The 21,327-nt window shown below is 47.0% G+C and overlaps 1 protein-coding gene across 9 annotated transcripts in view; it reads right to left on the reverse strand.

Annotated features, from left to right (window-relative positions):
• The window catches only part of USP32 (ubiquitin specific peptidase 32), a 228,881-nt gene that overhangs the window by 19,954 nt on the left and 187,600 nt on the right, over positions 1–21,327 (reverse strand). For 5 of the 9 annotated variants that reach the window (XM_081945367.1, XM_081945366.1, XM_081945368.1 and 2 more), the window contains 8 exons: positions 19,865–19,970; positions 18,365–18,538; positions 12,786–12,960; positions 9,740–9,891; positions 7,646–7,760; positions 5,801–6,009; positions 2,686–2,870; positions 463–549 (listed from right to left, as the gene is read on the reverse strand). In XM_081945367.1, coding sequence (XP_081801493.1) covers positions 463–549; positions 2,686–2,870; positions 5,801–6,009; positions 7,646–7,760; positions 9,740–9,891; positions 12,786–12,960; positions 18,365–18,538; positions 19,865–19,970 — 1,203 coding nt within the window. The remainder of the gene's footprint in view (positions 1–462; positions 550–2,685; positions 2,871–5,800; positions 6,010–7,645; positions 7,761–9,739; positions 9,892–12,785; positions 12,961–18,364; positions 18,539–19,864; positions 19,971–21,327) is intronic. The other 4 variants (XM_081945370.1, XM_081945371.1, XM_081945369.1 and 1 more) reach the window with 1 other exon arrangement.

The following is a 21,327-nucleotide window of genomic DNA, read 5'->3' on the forward strand; positions in this document are numbered from 1 at the left end:
GTAGGTAGGTAGGTAGGTAGGTAGGTAGGTAGGTAAGTAGATAGATAGATGATAGATACATAGATAGATAGATAGATAGATAGATAGATAGATAGATAGATAGATAGATAGAGACAGACAGACAGACAGACAGACAGAAAGACAGACAGATTAAATAGATAAGTAGGTAGGTAGAGACAAACAGACAAGAGATACAGATATACATATAGATGATAGACAGACAGACAGACAGACAGACAGACAGATAGATGATAGGTAGGTAGATAGGTAGGTAGATAGATGACTAGATAGGTAAATAGATAGATAGATGGATGGATGGATGGATGGATGGATGGATGGATGGATGGATGGATGGATGGACGGACGGACGGACGGACGGACAGACGGACAGACAGGCAGAGAGTCAGGACCGAAAGGCAAAGGGTAAGAGAAGGAGAAGAGAACAAAGCCAGCAGAGCTCACCTGTACCAAGGGCACCAGGCACAGGAGTTGCCATCTTTCTGAACCACCCGAAGGGTGAAAGGGTACTGATATCCCAAGCTGTCATCGCTAAGGAAAACACACAGAGACACACATGGTTATTGCTAATGTGTTAAGACTCTTCGGATTTTATTTCTCTTGTTCCTCACTGATCTTTTAAGCCAGGTTGGGAAACTGGCAAGCCTTGGACTCGGTTCAAGAAGCCTCAAGGCGGGGCCTTTGACAAGAGGCACAGCTGATGGTTTCTGATTTAGCCCCGCTTGGTTTGGAGGTGAAATCCCCAACAGATTATCCCCATAGCCCTAACAAGCCTGCCCAATGCCACAATAATAATCAGAGGGTGTTTAATCCTTTTATGACTTGTGGACTTCAACGGCCCAGAATGCCTGAACCAGCTATTCTGGGAGTTAAAGTCCAAAAAGTCACAAAAGGGCCACGGGTCCCTACTCTTAGTTTAATCTATGCCTTTTTCTGACGCATTTTTTTTTTTTTTTTTTGCTATTACAGCAAAAAGTGTTGGCGGAATGCCAGCCTGCTAGCCAACGCTCCTCTAGATTAGGGGTGTCAGATTTCATTGAGGGCCACATCAGGATTGTGTTGACCTCGGGGGTGGGTGGGGGTGGCCAGCTCGACGTCACTTGTGTCGGGGGGGCGCCTGTGGTGGGCCAAGTGCTCTGCCAGCAAAAACTCCCGAGTTTGGGCTCTCGAGCTCCATTTCCAGCTGTGACGGCCTCCTGCAACTCTCTGGCAGTGAAAACGGAGCTCTGGAAGGCCACGTGTGGCCCACGTGAGTTCTGTTTTAGGCTGTGACAGCCTCTTGCAATCCTCTACCAGCAAAAATGGAGCTCTGGAATGCCACGTGTGGCTCACGAGTTCCATTTTAGGCTACGACGGCCTCTTGCAATCTTCTACCAGTGAAATTGGAGTTCTGGAAGGCCATGTGTAGCTCACATGAGTTCCGTTTTAGGCAACGACAGCCTCTTGCAATCCTCTACCATTGTAATTGGAGCTCGGGAAGGCCACGTGTGGTTCACATGAGTTCCATTTTAGGGTGCAACGGCCTCTTGAAATCCTGTGCCAGCAAAAATGGATCTCAGGAGGGCTGCCCAGTGCCCTCCCAAGCTCCATTTTCACTGGCAGAGGCACCACGGGCCAGTCCTTCACTGTTTCCAGGGCGGCCCCATGGGCTAGATCTAAGCACCACACAGGCTGAATCCAGCCCACCGGCCTTCAGTTTGACATCCCTGGGGTAGACATACCTAACTCCCTCAACTTGTTCATCGCAAGCTCTGTTTCTGTTTCCGCATCCTGAGCTCCATTTCCGGCTACGACGGCCTCCTGCAACCCTCTGCAAGTGAAAATGGAGCTCAGGAGAGGCATGCGTGGCCCACGTGAGTTCCGTTTTAGGGTGTGATGGCCTCTTGCAATCCTGTGCCAGCGAAAGTGGGATTTGGGAGGACTGCCCACAGCCCTCCTGAGTGCCATTTTTTACTGGCAGAGGCAGTGCAGGCCATTCCCCCATTGTCTCCAGGGAGGCCCCATGGATCAGATCTAAGCACTTTGATCTAAGGGCCTTGAGTTTGGCACCCCTGCTCTAGATGAACCAAGATATTTTCAAATTTCTCTTCTCTGCCAAGGCAGTCCTTGAATAGGGTAAATATAGTCCTCAATTTACAACCATTCATTGAGCAAGTCTCTGAAAGTACGGTTGGCACTGAAAAAAGCGATTTACAACCAGTCCTTGCACTTACGATCATCACAGCATTCCTATGGTCAAAATTTGGGCGCTTGGCAACTGGCATGTATTTACAATCATCGCAACCTTCCAGGGTTACGTGATACCCATTTGTGATTTTCCCAGCCGGCTTCTGAGAAGCAGTCAATGGGGAAGCCGGATTTGCTTAACGGACATATGTTTCGCTTAACAACCGCAGCGATTCGCTTAGCAAGTGTGGAAAAGAAGGTCGGGTATGATTCACACCGAAGGGCAACGCCTTGGTGACAGGCCGAGCCACTTGTATATAAACAGAGAACAAACCTTACTCCCTTCTAGCCCTGATGATATTACCTATTTGGTAATGAAACGTCTGGGAGAAAACAACCACGCTCAGACAGCACCAGGGACTCCAAACCCGAGCTACAACTATTCTCTTCTATCAGATCTATTAGCGGCTCAGCCGTTCCTTGTTCCAGCACTGGACTCACCAATCCTGAGCGTGGTTGCTTGCTTCCTGGGGAGGGAGGGGGCTTGCAAGCCGAGACACCTGGATCCAGACAGCATCGTACAAGTCTTTCTTCCTTGTGTGAACTGTGCAGGGAACAATCAGAGGCATCCCAAACAGGCTTGGCCGGTTCTTTTGAGATGAGAGGAAGTACATTTCGGCCCGCATCTGCATTCAATGGGATTAAAAAAAAAAAACACACACACACAGATTTTGAAAGTTAGGAACAATTCGTAGACTTTCCTTTTGTAAACATCACGGATGGACATGGATGTCTCTCCAGCAGTGTGCAAAAGCGAGACAACAAAATAGTTAAAATAGTAAAACGGCTCCAGGGTAATTTACACCTACTCTTTGCCTATTTTATTTGAAAATTTAGTTTGAAAAACAATTTCAAAGTTTTTAATAGTAATTTAAAACATCAAAAACACAAAACCTACAGATAGATATAGAAGGGAAGAGAACAGAGAATAAAATAGGAATGAATAGAATAGGACAGAAATGAATAGAAAAGAAAATAGAATAGAACAGAAGATATGGAATAGAATAAAATAGAATAGAATAGAATTCTTTATTGGCCAAGTGTGATTGGACACACAAGGAATTTGTCTGGTGCAGATGCTCTCAGTGTACATAAAAAGACAAGATACATTCATCAAGAATCCTAAGGTACAACAGTTAATGATAGTACAAATAAGCAATCAGGAAACAATATCAATAGAAAGACTGTAGCAATGAAAACAAAAATAAGAACCAATAGTGATAAGAGGCTTGGGTGTAATCCCAAAACATCTGGAGCAATGCATAGGCATTGACAAAAAAATATCTCCGTCCCTCAGTTGCGAAAGGCAGCTTTGTTGGAACAGCTTCCATCCCGCAATGATTATTTTAACAGCATCAAACCACCACACTTTTCACAGCAGAAAAAGATGCAATGCAGTGGAGATTTCCAAAACCTCTTAGGTGAGGGTTTGGGTAAAGGATCTGGCTTCAGTCAGGCCATGCTTCTCCTGTGCCCCTCGCCCCACCCTCCCAAGGATAAGCCCTATTCCCAAACTTATGGGCACCCTTTCAGCACTCTGGAGAGGCAGGTTAGAATATAGAAACAGTTTCTTATTATAACAGGATCCTTTCTCAGAATACAAGAATATCCTTGGCCCTGTTTGACTGAGGCTTCCCGAGAGCATGAAGCAAACTCCTTGTCCCGATTTAAAAAAAAACCTTTTATTAATTTACGGTGAATTCTGCTCATTCACATCCAGCAAAGTCTTTCGAGGGAGGATTTACAGTCACAGACCTTATCTGGCTTGGAGAGCTGCCAGGCTGATATCTGTAGAACTTGGCAAGGAGTCTTGGAGAGTCACCAACCAATTAAGCGAACTAATTGTCTCCTGCAAACTCCACTCCCCTTTCGCTCCTCTTTTATTCCCTCTGGGAGGGGCCATTCATCGTCCACCTGTGGCTTTCCTCCCAAGTCGACCCCTGTTCTTTAGCTGTTCCCTTCATCTGGCAACTCTGTGCATGCGCACACGGGGAACAGGCTCCAGTTGTCCGTCTGCCTCACTGATGTCTGACTCTGAAGGCAGCTGATAACTGTCAGACGGCCCTGCCCCCCTCTCTGCCTCCAACGCAGAGCCCTCATCAGAGTCTTCCCCAGACTCCAGGACTGGTCCATGTTTCTCCCCAACCTCCTCACTGTCCGAATCTGCTGCCAGCTACTCTGGCTGCTAGCGGGCTAGAATTGCCCAAGCAATTCTTTATTAGATGGGCAGCTAATAAATTTAATAAAGAAAACAAACAAACAAACAATAAATAAATAAATCACAAGGCTACTGGAACTATGGGTCAGTATTGTGGAAATGAAGTATCTCAACAGCTTTGGACAAAGTGACTCACCCAACTGTGATCCCAACCAAGGGTCATTTGTTGGTTATTCTTGCCTTTTAGTGCAGTGGTCTCCAACAGCTTGGTGGCTGAGCGGGGAGGGAGAGGTGAACCAACCCACGCATGCCCTGACCCAACACTCGCACATATGCATACACACCAGCTGACCACTCGCACAAGTTGAGTTGTGCAAGTGTGCGCCAGCCTGCTGCTCACACAAGTCAAGCGGCATATGTACATGTTGATCTGCCACTCACGCAAGTCGAGCTGTGTGTGTGCACGCCAGCCTGGCGTTTGCACAGACTGATTCTAAACAAGCCACGGCCCACTATGGGCTTCAGCCCAGGAGTTGGGGACCTCTACTTTAGTGAGAAGGGCGACTATCAAACCAGAGGAGTTTCTCGCCTGGACTACTGCAACACTCTCTACATGGGGCTGCCCTTGAAGAGCACCCAGAAGCTTCAGCTGGTCCAGAATGCAGCCACGTGGGTTATCATGGGGGTACTTAGGTGCTCCCATGTTACACCCCTTTTAGGTGGCCTGCACTGGTTGCTGGTTGTTTTCCGGGTGCGATTCAAGGTATTAATTATGACCTTTAAAGCGCTCCATGGCTTAGGCCCAGGGTACCTGCGAGACCACCTACTGCCACCAGTAGCCTCCCACCGTCCAGTACGATCCCACAGAGTTGGCCTTTTCAGGGTGCCGTCGGCCAAACAGTGTCGGCTGGTGACCCCCAGGGGGAGAGCCTTCTCTGTGGGAGCGCCTTCCCTCTGGAATGATCTGCCCCCGGAGCTTCGCATAATCCCTGACCTCCGGTCCTTCCGATGAGCCCTAAAAAGTTGGCTTTTCCAGCAAGCCGGCCTGGCCTGTTAATTTTAACTCATTTTTTAAAATGTCAGTGTTATATTAATTGGGTTTGTTTCTTGGATTGTTTCTAATTTCCTTTTAACTTTTGTAATATGTGTTTTTTAATGCTGTACGGCGCCCTGAGTCCTTTGGGAGAAGGGCGGCATATAAATCCAATGAAACAAACAAACAGAGGAATCTTTTTGAAGTCCACCTCACAGATCGACAAGCAAATGGACTCAGCATGTCCGAACCCCAGGTATACTTTCCAAATAGCTGGTGGCCCTTTGCAAAGTTTGGTTGTAGCTGCTTCATGCGAAACGGACAAAGCATCTTACTGGTTTGGGCCAGGCTTTTCCTCCACTCACCATTTTCCTGTGGACCGCAATGATGTAGCCTATGAAGGGGCTGTCGGAAGGTGAGGTCACATGACCATTCATCACCACACCATTCTCCCCCCTGTAGGGCGCCACTGTGTTTGGCATCCCGTTTGGGATCAAGGTTGACCGCGGAAGGTCCCCGTTCATCAGGCAGCTGATCACCCCGTTGGTCGACTGTCCGCGGTAAAAATCTAAAACTCAAGCACAAAGAGGCTGTCGTCAAAATATGACCTGGTATGAAGCTCTTCGCTTAAGGATTGTTAATCCCTAGCTGGGCAAAATCTGTAGAGCAGAGGTGTCCAAACTTGGGAACTTTAAGACTTGTGGACTTCAACTCTCAGAATTCCCCAGCCAGCATGGCTGGCTGGGGAATTCTGGGAGTTGAAGTCCACAAGTCTTAAAGTTCCCAAGTTTGGACAGGGAATTCTGGGAGTTGAAGTCCACAAGTCTTAAAGTTCCCAAGTTTGGACACCCCTGCTGTAGAGCCTTCATAAGGAGGGCCGTTTTCTTTAACTAGGTTGTCAAACAAACTGACTTTTGTTCTCTAGCTGGGCTTCGGCAGAGAATAAAACAATATGTGAAGAAGACTAAGTTAGTTCTCCAGCTGGATTCTGCAACAGGTATTTGTGATATGTTCCTATTCAAAAACTGCATCCTGATTGTGCCAAGAGGGCTAAAATGGAGAAGAGGAGGAAGAAGGGGGAAAGGAGAAGAAGGAAGAGGAGAAGGAGATGGAGAGAAAGATGGAGAAAAGGGAGGAGGAGGAGGAAGAGGAGAAAGGGAAAAGGGAAGAGGAAGAAAGAAGGAGAGGAGAAGAGGAAGAAATGGAGAAAAAGGAGGAAGAGGAGGAGGGGGAAAGGGAGAAGAGGAGGAGGAGGAAAGGAGAGGAGGAAGAGGAGGAGGGGGAAAGGGAGAAGAAGGAAGAGGAGGAAAGAAGGAGAGGAGAAGGAAGACGAAGAGATGGAGAAAAAGGAGGAGGAAGTGGAGGAGGGGAAAGGGAGAAGAAGGAAGAGGAGGAAGTAGGGAGAAAAGGAGAAGGAAGAGGAGAAGGGGAAAGAAAGAAGGAAGAGGAGAAGAAAGAGAAGAAGGAGATGGAGAGAAAGATGGAGAGAAGGGAGGAGGAGGAAGAGGAGAAAGGGAAAAGGGAAGAGGAAGAAAGAAGGAGAGGAGAAGAGGAAGAAATGGAGAAAAAGGAGGAAGAGGAGGAGGGGGAAAGGGAGAAGGAAGAGGAGGAGGAAAGAAGGAGAGGAGGAAGAGGAGGAGGGGGAAAGGGAGAAGAAGGAAGAGGAGGAAAGAAGGAGAGGAGAAGGAAGAGGAAGAGATGGAGAAAAAGGAGGAGGAGGAAGTGGAGGAGGGGAAAGGGAGAAGAAGGAAGAGGAGGAAGTAGGGAGAAAAGGAGAAGGGGAAAGAGAGGGACAAGGAAGAGGAGAAGGAGATGGAGAGAAAGAGATGGAGAAAAAGGAGGAGGAAGAGGAGGAGGGGGAAAGGGAGAAGGAAGAGGAGGAGGAAAGAAGGAGAGGAGGAAGTGGAGAAGGGGAAAGGGAAAAATTGGTTTTCTATGGCAGGACCATTGGTTGAGAGAAACACACAGAGGATATCTTCGCTTAGGAACTTTTATGCCAATCCGTTCCCATCCTTCCTGCATTTTACTCTGTATTAACTTCAGCAATTCAGTGGGGAGTGAAAGTTAAGAGCGCCCACTTTCACCCCCAACGCTAAGCAACAGCAACAGCTGCCAATTTGACAAACAAAACTCCCAGTTTTTTGGGGGGGACGGTGGGGGGTGGGGGAAACGAGAGGAGGGGGGGGCAGAATCGAGACCTTTCCTCCTACCTGTTTGCAAGGGGGTGGAAGAAGCCGAAGTGGGAGAGCCGGGAATCGGTACCTCGAAAGCGCACAAGGAAGCAGTCGTCGAATGTCGGACTTTTTGGTTGTCTTGCGGAAAGTTCTTTGGAAAAAATGAGGGGGGGGAGGGGGGAGGAGAAACAACAGTAGCAACATAAGAGATTAAAGCCAGGAGCCATGAATAATGAAGGAGACACTTCAGAGAGCTGTAGGGCAGGGGTATCCAAACTTGGGAACTTTAAGACTTGTGGACTTCAACTCCCAGAATTCCCCAGCCAGCATGGCTGGCTGGGGAATTCTGGGAGTTGAAGTCCACAAGTCTTAAAGTTCCCAAGTTTGGACACCCCTGCTGTAGGAGAAGCCGAGGCATTCAATGCCCCCCCCCCCCGACTGACAACAAAGGAGAAGGTTTCTCTGGTCAGTTTCGGAAACCCCGGAGGGGGGGGAAAGCCGCTTTCAAAAGAGCAGAAGCAGCTGAAGGGAGAATGGCAAAGGACAGGGGAGCCCATCTGACGCAGCCCCATCGGTTGTCTCGACAGGCGGGTGTGTAGTGAGCTCCCAGGATAACGCGCCTCTTCGATGCAGCCCGTCAAGATCTAAAGACAGGCTGGGCACATCGAGGCAAACGCCTCTCTTTCCACTCCAGTTTTATTCTCTGGGCCTTCTGTAAACTGCAGGGTGGTGAAATCCTGTGGTTAGGGTCTCTATGTTAAGGCACCAAGCTGGAAAGCAGGAGACCATGAGTTCTAGTCCCGCCTTAGGCATGAAATCCGGCTGGGTGACTCTGAGCCAATCACCTGGAGACTGTGAGTTCTAGTCCCGCCTTAGGCATGAAACCTGGCTGGGTGACTCTGAGCCAATCACCAGGAGACTGTGAGTTCTAGTCCCGCCTTAGGCATGAAAGGTGGCTGGGTGACTCTGAGCCAATCACCAGGAGACTGTGAGTTCTAGTCCTGCCTTAGGCATGAAAGCCAACTGGGTGACTTTGGGTCAATCACCAGGAGAGTGTGAGTTCTAGTCCCGCCTTAGGCATGAAATCCGGCTGGGTGACTCTGAGCCAATCACCAGGAGACTGAGTTCTAGTCCCGCCTTAGGCATGAAATCTGGCTCGGTGACTCTGAGCCAATCACCAGGAGACTGTGAGTTCTAGTCCCGCCTTAGGCATGAAATCCGGCTCGGTGACTCTGAGCCAATCACCAGGAGACTGTGAGTTCTAGTCCCGCCTTAGGCATGAAATCCGGCTCAGTGACTCTGAGCCAATCACCAGGAGACTGTGAGTTCTAGTCCCGCCTTAGGCATGAAAGCTGGCTGAGTAACTATGAGCCAATCACCAGGAGACTGTGAGTTCTAGTCCCGCCTTAGGCATGAAATCCGGCTCAGTGACTCTGAGCCAATCACCAGGAGACTGTGAGTTCTAGTCCCGCCTTAGGCATGAAAGCTGGCTGAGTAACTCTGAGCCAATCACCAGGAGACTGTGAGTTCTAGTCCCGCCTTAGGCATGAAATCCGGCTGGGTGACTCTGAGCCAATCACCAGGAGACTGTGAGTTCTAGTCCTGCCTTAGGCATGAAAGCCAGCTGGGTGACTGAGCCAGTCACCAGGTGACTGAATTCTAGTTTTGTCTTCGGCATGAAAGCTGGCTGGGGGACTTTAGGCCAATCACCTAGAGATAGTGAGTTCTAGTTTTGCCTTAGGCATAAAAGCCAGCTGGGGGACTTTAGGCCAATCACCAGGAGACTGTGAGTTCTAGTCCCGCCTTAGACATAAAAGCTAGCTAGATGACTTGGAGCCAATCTCTAGGAGACTAGAACGCCCTGCCTTAGGCATGAAAGCTGGATGGGTGACTTTGGGCCAGTCACTCTCTTTCTCAGACGCAAACCACCTCACAGGGTTGTTGTTGTTGTGGGAAAAATAGGAGGAGGGGGGTCCCTACAAGGTATGTAGGAGACAAATACATTTTCAGTCCATTCCCCCCTCGCTTTATATAGGAGCTGTGCCTCTTCTGTCTCCTTAGGATTTCCTTGAAACATACATTTGACCGAGGGTGTCAATTTTTGCAGTCAATCGCAGAAGCATCAATTACCTTTATGTTTGAACTGTGTACTTCCGCAAGCAGGATCTGATCAGGCTTCAGGGCACAAAGTTCACTCAGGTGCTTCTTCAAGTCAGAGTATTTCTCGTCCATATTCAGCCTGAGTCCGTATCGGACGGGAGTCGTGCCGTCCAGCTTAGTTACTTGAAGAAGAGAAGGAAAAGAGGGAAAAGAGGGGGAGAGACAAAGGGAGAAAGGGTGTGTTTTTAGAAACTTTTCACTTTATTGTTTTGTTTTATTTATTTATCGCATTTTGGAACCGCCCATCTCCACTCACAGAGAGACTCTGGGCAGCCTACAGTAAAAAATGAAAACATAAAAAATGACATAAAATTATATATATAAAAACGGCTGTGTGTGTTTGTGTGCATGTGTGTTCCAGCATAACTATGGAACACCTCAAGCAATTTCAACCAAACTTGATACACAGATGACTTACCCCCCTGAAAACAAATATTGGGGGGTGGGGGGAGGAAGAGAAAGACATCTCTAAAATTCCTCGGGGTGTGTGTTCTGTTAAGATACAGCCTGTTGTGCCGTAAAATGGCTTCCACTGTACAGCGCAGTGGAGTTGCCATGGTAACGGCTTCACAATACTCCACAAGGGGGTTCCCTCTAGTAAGGGGAAAAATCCAACATTAGAAATTAATGTTTCATCCGGAGAGTTTCCCCCTAAAAATAAACACCGGGGTAACGCCAGGTTATCGGCTAGTAAATAAATAATAATAAATAACAGTACATAACAGTTAACATTTGACAAGAGGCAAGATGATTAAAGGTTAAAAATTAATTGAAAGGCAAAACGAGGCCATTTAGGGTACTAACCAGCCAGGGGTGGGTTCCTGCCCGTTCTATCCTCTTCTATAGAAGAGGTTCCACAAATCTACAGTGCCGTTTAGAACCGGTTCCAGCTCCCTCCCCCCGCCCGTCCGCACATCATCAAGATGAAGAGCGAGAGGAGGAATTCTGGGAGTTGAAGTCCACAAGTCTTAAAGCTGTCAAGTTTGAACATCCCTGGGTTTTTTTTCCTAAAGGGTTAGGGGTGTGAGGGTCTTGTTACTTGACAGCTTTAAGACTTGTGTGCTTCAAATGCCAGAGTTTCTGAGCCAACATTTTGGTTGCTAAGCAAGAGCGTTAAGTGAGTTTCACCACATTTCACAAGTTGGCCATGCCCACCCAGTCACATGACTGCCAAGCCACTCCTACTCAGTCACATGGCCTGCAAGCCACACCTACCCAGTCACATGGCCGGCAAGCCACTCCTACAAAGCAGGCCACACCTACAGAAGAGGTTCTAAAAAATTTGAAACCCACCACTGTAACCAGCCCATGGCTCTGTGTTTCGCTGCACTTCCTATGCCATAGAACAATGTTTTTATGTCTTTCTGGAAGGCCAGGGGAATGAGGTCCTGCCTCATTTCAGGGGGGAGGGGGGGAGAGTATTCCACAGGGAAGGGAGAACAGAAAAGAAGTCTCTTTTCCTGGACCCATTTGTCGTAATTCCTAAACTGGCAGGGTCTGCAAACTACCCTGCCTGATCAGGTGGGAGAGGGGCTGCTGTAATGGAAATAAAAGGGTGCAAAAGTATGAGCTAGCAATGTGCAGCGGCAGCCAAAAAAGGCCAATGTAATCCTAAATCGCATTAACAGAGGTATACAATCAAGATCACGTCAAGTGTTGATACCACTTTATAATGCCTTTGTAAGGCCACACTTGGAATACGACACCCAGTTTTGGTCACCACACTGGAAAAGATGTGGAAACTCTAGAAAGAGTGCAGGGAAGAGCAACCAGGATGATGAGGGGACTGGAGGCTAAAACATACGAGGAACGGTTGCAGGAAGTGGACATGGCTAGTCTAGCGAAGAGAAGGACCAGGGGAGACAGGATAGCAGTCTTCCAATATTTGAGGGGCTGCCATAGAGAGGAGGGGGCCAAGCTATTCTCCAAAGCACCCGAAGGCCAGACATGGAATAATGGATAGAAACTGATCAAGGGAGAGATTCAACCTGGAAATAAGGAGAAACTTTCTGAAAGTGAGAACAATCAACCAACGGAACAAAAGTTGCCTTCGGAAGCTGTGGGTGCTCAATGGAAGTTTTTAAGAAGAAACTGGACAGCCACCTGTTCTGACCCCCCCCCCCCTTCTCGTCACCAAGTCACTCCGACACAAAGACTCTTCAAGATGTTTATTTTCATACAAGTTCCACCTTGGCAGCAATCCAGCCTGCCAAGATCCAGATAGCACTCTGGGCAGCAATCCAGCTACAGCGACACCCCTTGGCAGCAATCCAGCTACCAAGCTCCAGATAACCATCTTAGCAGCACTCCTGCCTGCCAAGGTCCAGGGAACAGATTGGCAGCAATCCAGGTAAACCCTTTGGCAGCAATCCAGCGTACCAAAGTACAGCACAGATCTGAGAGCTTCTCCAACTCCAATGATCAGTTGATTCGTGCAAAGGATGTGTCCATAAGCAGTCCCTTTATAGTCTGGAGAGGAGTCTAATGATCAGCAGCTGAGAGCAATTACCTCCTGTAATTGCTCAATTGCTCCTTACGCTGGGTAGCACGCCGGTAACGAGCATCTAATAGCTCACTGCTGATGTCTGACTCACTGCTCCAAGGCATGACATCAGGAGCCCCCTTCCTTTGGCTTTCACCACTGCTCCATGCCTCAGGCACCTCCTGGTGGCCAACCAGCCTCTCTGCGCCCTGCTCAGAGTCGGAACCCTGTCCAGGGTCCTCCACATCCTCCTGAGCCGACTCAGAGGGACCCTCGCTGTCGGAGTCTGGTGGCAACTCGAACAGCTCCTGCTGGGCCACAACAGCCACCTGTCTGAAATGGTATATAGGTTGGTCTAGAAGACCTCCAAGGTCCCTCCCTGCTCTATTCTGATTGAATTGAATTTGGAACATCCCAGATGGAAAGAGCTGCCCAATTCTTGGTATTTTTCCAATAACCAAAATGGAGCTCATTCCCCCCCCCCCCCCGGGAAACAACCACATCAAGGAAAGCGACTCAAAATTCCTCACTCACCTATTATTTCTATGTGCATGTAACTGTCCATTGGAAGAGGCAGCGATAAGAAGTTAAAGGGGTCGAAACGAACGCTGATGTGCCCACAGGTCTTGCATTTCACCTGAGACCTCAGCTGCCCGTGAAACAGATCGACCACAATCGAGCGGTTCCTTCTCAAATGGTTCTCCCAGGCCTGAAACGAAAGGAAGGGGAGATCAAATCAAATCAAACCTTTTGCAGGAAACTGAGCGAACTGAACAAAAAGGTTCAGCTGAAAAGTTTAGAAGATGGGTTGAGATCGGGTCCTATCATATGGAGGGAAATTCACTGTTAGGGAAGAGGGCCATCCCACATAATATTGTACTATAAATGGATATAAAGAATGGGAAAAATAGACTTTGAATGACTGTACTACTAAATATGTATAACATACAGTGATGTGCAGTCAGGGGAGGCACAGCCTCACCACTGTGATCATGAAAAGAAAAGAAAATGTAAAAGGCCTCACCATGGATGACTCTGCTTAACTGTTTAAAAAAGCCTCTAAAAAAGTGCCCTCTACTATGAGGCAGGAGAACTGCATGCCTCACCTAGTCTGACTTTAGGCATTTTATGATCACTCAAACAGAGTTAAGCAAGGTTAAAAGCCTAAAAATTCCTGACGAAGGTGAGGCACGCAGTTCTCCTGCCTCACAGTAGAGGGCGCTTGTTTGGGCGGGGCTTCTTCAGAGGACCCGAGGCAAGAGCAAAGTTGAAATCCTCTCTGAAACAGCTGGAAAAGGTACGTGTGGGTCGGAGGGAGGGGGAGGAATTCAAACTTCAAACTGTAGTTTGATTGCAGGCAGAACCACGTTGCCTTTTCAAACCTGTAATCAGTGAAGCTGGGCTGGATCCTTCCGGGGCTGGGGGAAAGTGTGTGTAGTCCAATCCAACGTGTGTGTGTGTGTGTGTGTGTGTGTGAGGGGGGAGGGAGAGAGGGAGGAAGGAAGGAGGAGAAGGGAGAAGAAAAAGAAAGAAGGAAACTTCTTTCGCAAAGAAAAACAAATGCTGTCACTTTAAATTGGAACTGAGCATGCCTGGCTGTGGAATTCTGGGATTTGAAGTCCACAAGTCTAAAAAAATTTGAAACCCACCACTGGGTCAGTGCCTCACCAGCCATAAACCTCACTGCAAGTCACTGATAACATATGAATAGCAGTGGAAGGTTAGAACTTAATGGGCGGTTAGGGAAATACATAAATATATATATTAATCTAAACACGTGTATAGAATTATATGGATTGAAGAACTGGAAAGAACATTTATTTTATTTATTTCTTCGCACTTCTAGACCGCCCCCTCTCCCAAAAGGGACTCGGGGCGGTGTACAGTCCACACAGCAAATACATCATCCATAGTAAAATTCATTAAATAGATAAACAGATGAATAAGTGAATAAGTATAAATAGAGGAGGTTAAAAGAATTAAAAGAACTGTACAGCGAGAATATAAATATGGCTTTAAAACCCCTAAAATCAATTAAATTTAAAACAATACCCTTAAAATACCAGTTAAAAATATATTTCCAGGAGGTAACAGTTATAACAGTTATAATTATGCCAGGCCAGCTAATCGGAACAGGTGAGTCTTCAATTTTTGTCGGAAGGAGCGGAAGTCCGTGGTGGTTCTAATATAACATGAATAGAAATACCCTAAATGTATAAATGATTGTGATTGATACTAAAACGGTATAAGGAGATAGTGAAAAATGGAAGCATGAAGGACGTAACTTTGATTTAAATATGGAAATATGAACAACAAAATAGGTGGAAAACACGTCTTTGAATATTATGATATGAAAGAGGGGGAAAAGTTAAACTAGGGATAGAAAATAGTGGGGGGAAATAATAATTATATATTAATATGTTAAGATATACAAAAGGACAGAAAGATGGTTCAGAAAGGAAGGGTGATAATTAAAGACATGCATAAATAATATGAAACAATGGAAATGAAATGTGATATTGAGGAATAATAAAACTATGTTTATGTGTACTGAAATGTATGTTACCCAGCTACCACCGTTCATGCATTGATATGTGTAAAGAATATAAAAATCTGATTGAAAAACAAAAGGTTCAGCTGAAAACTTTAGAAGATAGGGTGAGATTGGGTCCTATCAGATGGAGGGAAATTCATTGTTAGGGAAGAGGGCCATCACGCAGGCTTAGCTTGCTTCAGACCGCAGAGAGGTGGCCAGTATGATGGAAGATGGTTTTAGACTTATATACTGCCTCACAGGGCTTTAAAGCTCTCTCTAAGTGGTTTATAGAGCTGTTATGGTGAAAGACCGAAATCTGGTGAATGTCGACATTCACCGGTGAAAGACCGAATATTTCATTACATTGTTTTACATTCGGACCTTCACCGGTGAATGTCGACATTCACATAGTCGCTTGGTGTATGTCCGAAAATACCCTTATCCTCTCGACACCCTTACCCTAATCCCCTTACCCTAATACCTCGGCTCCTCGCTTCCTTTTAAGCGTCTTCTATTCGCGGAGGTTTTTTTTTTTAAACCTGCGATCCTTAAGAAGACGCTTAAAAGGAAGCGAGGAGCCGAGCTATTAGGGTAAGGGTGTCGAGAGGATAAGGGTAATCCTCTCGACACCCTTACCCTAATCCTCTTACCCTAATACCTCGGCTCCTCGCTTCCTTTTAAGCGTCTTCTTAAGGATCGCAGGTTTAAAAAAAAAAACCTCCGCGAATAGAAGACGCTTAAAAGGAAGCGAGGAGCCGAGGTATTAGGGTAAGGGTGTCGAGAGGATAAGGGTAATCCTCTCGACACCCTTACCCTAATCCCCTTACCCTAATACCTCGGCTCCTCGCTTCCTTTTAAGCGTCTTCTTAAGGATCGCAGGTTTAAAAAAAAAAACCTCCGCGAATAGAAGACGCTTAAAAGGAAGCGAGGAGCCGAGGTATTAGGGTAAGGGGATTAGGGTAAGGGTGTCGAGAGGATTACCCTTATCCTCTCGACACCCTTACCCTAATACCTCGGCTCCTCGCTTCCTTTTAAGCGTCTTCTATTCGCGGAGGTTTTTTTTTTTAAACCTGCGATCCTTAAGAAGACGCTTAAAAGGAAGCGAGGAGCCGAGGTATTAGGGTAAGGGGATTAGGGTAAGGGTGTCGAGAGGATTACCCTTATCCTCTCGACACCCTTACCCTAATACCTCGGCTCCTCGCTTCCTTTTAAGCGTCTTCTATTCGCGGAGGTTTTTTTTTTTAAACCTGCGATCCTTAAGAAGACGCTTAAAAGGAAGCGAGGAGCCGAGGTATTAGGGTAAGAGGATTAGGGTAAGGGTGTCGAGAGGATTACCCTTATCCTCTCGACACCCTTACCCTAATAGCTCGGCTCCTCGCTTCCTTTTAAGCGTCTTCTATTCGTGGAGTTTTTTTTTTTAAAACCTGCGATCCTTAAGAAGACGCTTAAAAGGAAGCGAGGAGCCGAGCTATTAGGGTAAGGGTGTCGAGAGGATAAGGGTAATCCTCTCGACACCCTTACCCTAATCCTCTTACCCTAATACCTCGGCTCCTCGCTTCCTTTTAAGCGTCTTCTTAAGGATCGCAGGTTTAAAAAAAAAAACCTCCGCGAATAGAAGACGCTTAAAAGGAAGCGAGGAGCCGAGGTATTAGGGTAAGGGGATTAGGGTAAGGGTGTCGAGAGGATTACCCTTATCCTCTCGACACCCTTACCCTAATACCTCGGCTCCTCGCTTCCTTTTAAGCGTCTTCTATTCGCGGAGGTTTTTTTTTTTAAACCTGCGATCCTTAAGAAGACGCTTAAAAGGAAGCGAGGAGCCGAGGTATTAGGGTAAGGGGATTAGGGTAAGGGTGTCGAGAGGATTACCCTTATCCTCTCGACACCCTTACCCTAATACCTCGGCTCCTCGCTTCCTTTTAAGCGTCTTCTATTCGCGGAGGTTTTTTTTTTTAAACCTGCGATCCTTAAGAAGACGCTTAAAAGGAAGCGAGGAGCCGAGGTATTAGGGTAAGAGGATTAGGGTAAGGGTGTCGAGAGGATTACCCTTATCCTCTCGACACCCTTACCCTAATAGCTCGGCTCCTCGCTTCCTTTTAAGCGTCTTCTTAAGGATCGCAGGTTTTAAAAAAAAAAACTCCACGAATAGAAGACGCTTAAAAGGAAGCGAGGAGCCGAGGTATTAGGGTAAGGGGATTAGGGTAAGGGTGTCGAGAGGATAAGGGTATTTTCGGACATACACCAAGCGACTATGTGAATGTCGACATTCACCGGTGAAGGTCCGAATGTAAAACGATGTAATGAAATATTCGGTATTTCCCCGGTGAATGTCGACATTCACCAGATTTCGGTCTTTCACCGTAACAGAGCCATCACTTTGCCCACAACAATCTGGGTCCTCATTTTACCGACCTTGGAAGGACGGAAAGCTGAGTCAACCTTGAGCCTTTGTGAGATTCGAATTGCCGAGCTGCAGGCAGCCGGCACTCAGCAGAAGTAGCCTGCAGATCTGCATTCTAACCACTGCGCCATCACAGGTGGAAAATAATGAGGGGCAATACCACCACCATCAGCCCATCCTTATTCGTAGAAAACCAGCATGTCAGTTGCAAAGTGAACATTTCGTGAAGGCTTATAATTTAGGTGCAAACTTTTGTGTTTTTTTCCCCCCCTCAGCCACCTGATGTTCATACTTTAGGTGATGTTCCTCTGGACTAACATTATCTGCAAGTTTTTGGATGATGGAGGTTGTTGTCTCAAGTCACAGCTAGCTACTGGTTGATCATGAGAGTTTGGAGCTTTCGTTCTTTGAGAGAATGAAATTAGTTCCTTTCCTTTCCTTCCTACATTTTCCTTTTCTTTTTCCTTCCTATATTTTCCTTTTCTTTCCTTTTTCCTTCCTACATTTTCCTTTCCTTTTTCCTTTCTACATTTTCCTTCTCTTTCTTTCCTACATTTTCCTTTCCTTTCCTTTTTCCTTCTACATTTTCCTTCCCTTTCCTTCCTACATTTTCCTTTCCTTTTTCTTTCCTACATTTTCCTTTCCTTCTTACATTTTCCTTTTCCTTCCACTTCCTACATTTTATTTTCCTTTCCTTTTTCCTTCCTATATTTTCCTTCCCTTCCTACATTTTCCTTTCCTTTTTCTTTCCTACATTTTCCTTCCCTTCCCTTCCTATATTTTCCTTTCCTTTTTCCTTCCTACATTTTCCTTTCCTTTCCTTTTTCCTTCCTACATTTTCCTTTCCTTTCCTTTTTCCTTCCTATATTTTCCTTCCCTTCCTACATTTTCCTTCCCTTCTTACATTTTCCTTTCCTCTCCTTCCCTTCCTACATTTTCTTTTCCTTCCCCTCCCCTCCCTTTCTTTCTCTCTCTCTTTCCGAACACATCCCATCGGAAGGTGACTCTGGGTGACTTCCAATGCTAAAAATCATAAAAACTATACAAAACAAGTATACAATAAGAATAAAATACTATAAAAACACAAGCTTCCAGAGAATCCTCAAAATGATGAAAACAAAAAAACAAAACCTGCATTCAAAATCAGAGAGGGCCAGGCGTTGGCCCAATGCCACTCACCTCTGCTGCTACCTCCCAATCTGGCCGGCCATCGCTGTCCTTCAGCTCAACGTATGGCTTATCATGGACTCGATTCAGGTCCTCGTGGAGCCCATCCAGGAGAAAAGCTAAGAGCTCCTGAGAGTCTTGCTGTTGGAAGCCATTAAACCTCGGGGCATATTTAGCTATAGTCCACTGTAACGAAGCAAAGCAGAGCCAATGGGGGTTAAGAACAGTGAGGAGGTTACCTATTGGCCAAGTTAATTGCACAATGCTGACTGGGCATACGAATGCAAGGCGCTATCCTTAGGTATATCATGGCTTAATATTATGGGTGAAATCAGCCAACTGTGCCTTATTCAAAGGTTTTCCTTGTCCAGTCGTGTCCAAGTCTAGGGGGCAGTCTCCATCTCTAATTCAGAGCCAAGGAAGCTACAGTTTTCCTAAGATGCTTCCATGGTTATGTGGCTGGCATGATTATATGCCAAGGCACTCGGAATGCTGTTACCTTCCCACCGAAGTGGTACCTATTTATCTACTCACATTTGCATGCTTTCCAACTGCTAGGAGCTGGGGTGAAAACACACCCTGTCACACAGTGCTTGGGTGTCGAACTGCCAACCTTCTGGTTGACAAGCCTAGTGTCAGGCCTGCCTCCGTTCGAAACTCAAGAAAGAAAACCCCCCAACTCCATTGGATTAGAGAAGTGGTACTTTTACTAAGTTTTAAATGATAGCTGCGAAAGCAAGTCAAGATCTGATTCAAAACCTGCGAAAGTTACATGTTGAAAGTCACCCCAAATCCCTCCCCCCCCCCAGGGTCCAGCACTAAGAGTCCAATCAATGTCTAGTATGATGTTATGGGAAACCTCCTCTGCAGATATTTCTCACATCTGACGTCTCAGGACGGTTGGCCTTGATGGAGTATAAACAACTCCATTCAGTAGCGCCATAATTCATGAATGTAAATCTCCTTTCCGGTTCTCATGGGTCTACTACACACCAGCTCACTTCCCCATCCCAAATCCCCCTGCTCCCCCAGATTTCTGTGGCAGCCAAGAACAACCACGCTGCAAATACCCATGCTGAAGATCCGGTTGACATCCAGCATCCTAACCATTAGACCCCTCTGCCCCCTTCGGCTTATTCAATCAGTCACTTTAATAGCACCATGTGTGAATGCTGTGACACAATGGGTGGAATGACTTCAAGGAAGCAGATACCATGTTTGTATGTGCTCCCCCCACCGACTAAGGTAAAATGAAACTTTGTGGTCCAGATTCCACCTGGTTGCAAAGTATTCTTCCCTGCACCTTGGATCCATGGGAAAAGAATATGGCATTATCTAGGAAGGTTTGTCCCATACGCCTCCCAGGAAATGGACATTTGAAATTGATTGGAAATTCCATTATAAGGTGACTCACTTTCAGGCCTGTATATATCAAGAAATACGTGATTTTTTCTAAAATTCCCCATTTCAGAACGAAGCTGCAAAGGAATAAGAAACGTCGTGGGGGCTTACCCGCAACTTGAGAGGAGCAATGTTCTTTTGGGTTCCGCTCCACAGTTCTTGAATCAAATCCCCGTAGCATTTAGCCATATGCCCCTTCATTCCTATCGGATTTGTCCTGGAATTTAAAACAGAATTCGTTCTGTCAATTATCTACTTAGGAATGAGTTGATGAGATTTTGAAAAGAGGCCAACCTCGTCTTACAAACCCAATGGGAACTAGAACTTCCATCGCTAAACAATGTGGTGTTAAAGTGAGTCGCACTAAGGCTTAAAACCTTTTTTTCCAGGGGTGGACGCCTCCCCCGCCACCGAGAACAAGCAGCGCTTCGGCTGCTGCTCTTCTGGGGCCGTGCGGCTGCACAGCAATTCTCACCCTTCCGCTTGCAGCGGGGATTCTGGAGGAGAACCGTCCCCCTCGCCCGCCACCGAGAACAAGCAGCGCTTCGGCTGCTGCTCTTCTGGGGCCGTGCGGCTGCACAGCAATTCTCACCCTTCCGCTTGCAGCGGGGATTCTGGAGGAGAACCGTCCCCCTCGCCCGCCACCGAGAACAAGCAGCGCTTCGGCTGCTGCTCTTCTGGGGCCGTGCGGCTGCACAGCAATTCTCACCCTTCCGCTTGCAGCGGGGATTCTGGAGGAGAACCGTCCCCCTCGCCCGCCACCAAGAACAAGCAGCGCTTCTGCTGCTGCTCTTCTGAGGTACCCAAATCAGCCACGGGCTTCGAACCATGGATGCGCATTGCCGAGGGCTGGGGCCACACAACAACCCCGCTTGGGTAGTGAGGGAGGGAAGCCCCGTCCCACCCGTCCTTCCTGATAGTTCTGCTCCCCTAGGAAGTGACTGCTGGGATGCTGTCTCCGCCTCTTTGGGCACGCAAGCTTTTGTTCGTGCACGCATGCGCACCAGAAAACAAAAGACCAGGTAGCCAGCATGCATGCGCATGCCAGAAACCAGAAGATCATCTTCCCAGAGCGTGCATGTGTGCAGGGAGACTGCTCATTCGGTTTCTGGTGCTCCCGCATGCGTGAAGACCAGTTGGCTGGCACACAGGAACCCAGAAGAGCAACGGGCGATGGCTCCACATGCCCAGAGAGATGGCTCTGCGTGCCACAGGTTCGCCATTACGGGTACATAACCAGATGACAGAGGGCTCCACTGAATTGCTCCCTAAATGTAGACAGGACAAGGGCTCTACTGAACCTCTTCATCTATTATAAAGGCTAGATGTAATGAACTTATTAAAAAGTCCTTTCATAATTTCTATTCAAATTTGTATAAAAGACAGGAGATAGATATGTTAAAAGTAGACGAATATCTTTTAAGACAACAGTTGTCTAAACTATCACAAACCCAAAGACCTGATAACTGCCTTTGAGATATCAGAAACCATTAAAACAATGAGGCTAAGCAAAGCCCCAAGCCCAGATGGTCTCACAAGCCAATTGCCAGGGTTCCAAATAGCATCCAAAAGTA

The sequence above is a fragment of the Natrix helvetica genome (genome assembly GCF_964273705.1).
Source record: "Natrix helvetica genome assembly, chromosome: 2".
NCBI lineage: Eukaryota > Metazoa > Chordata > Lepidosauria > Squamata > Natricidae > Natrix > Natrix helvetica.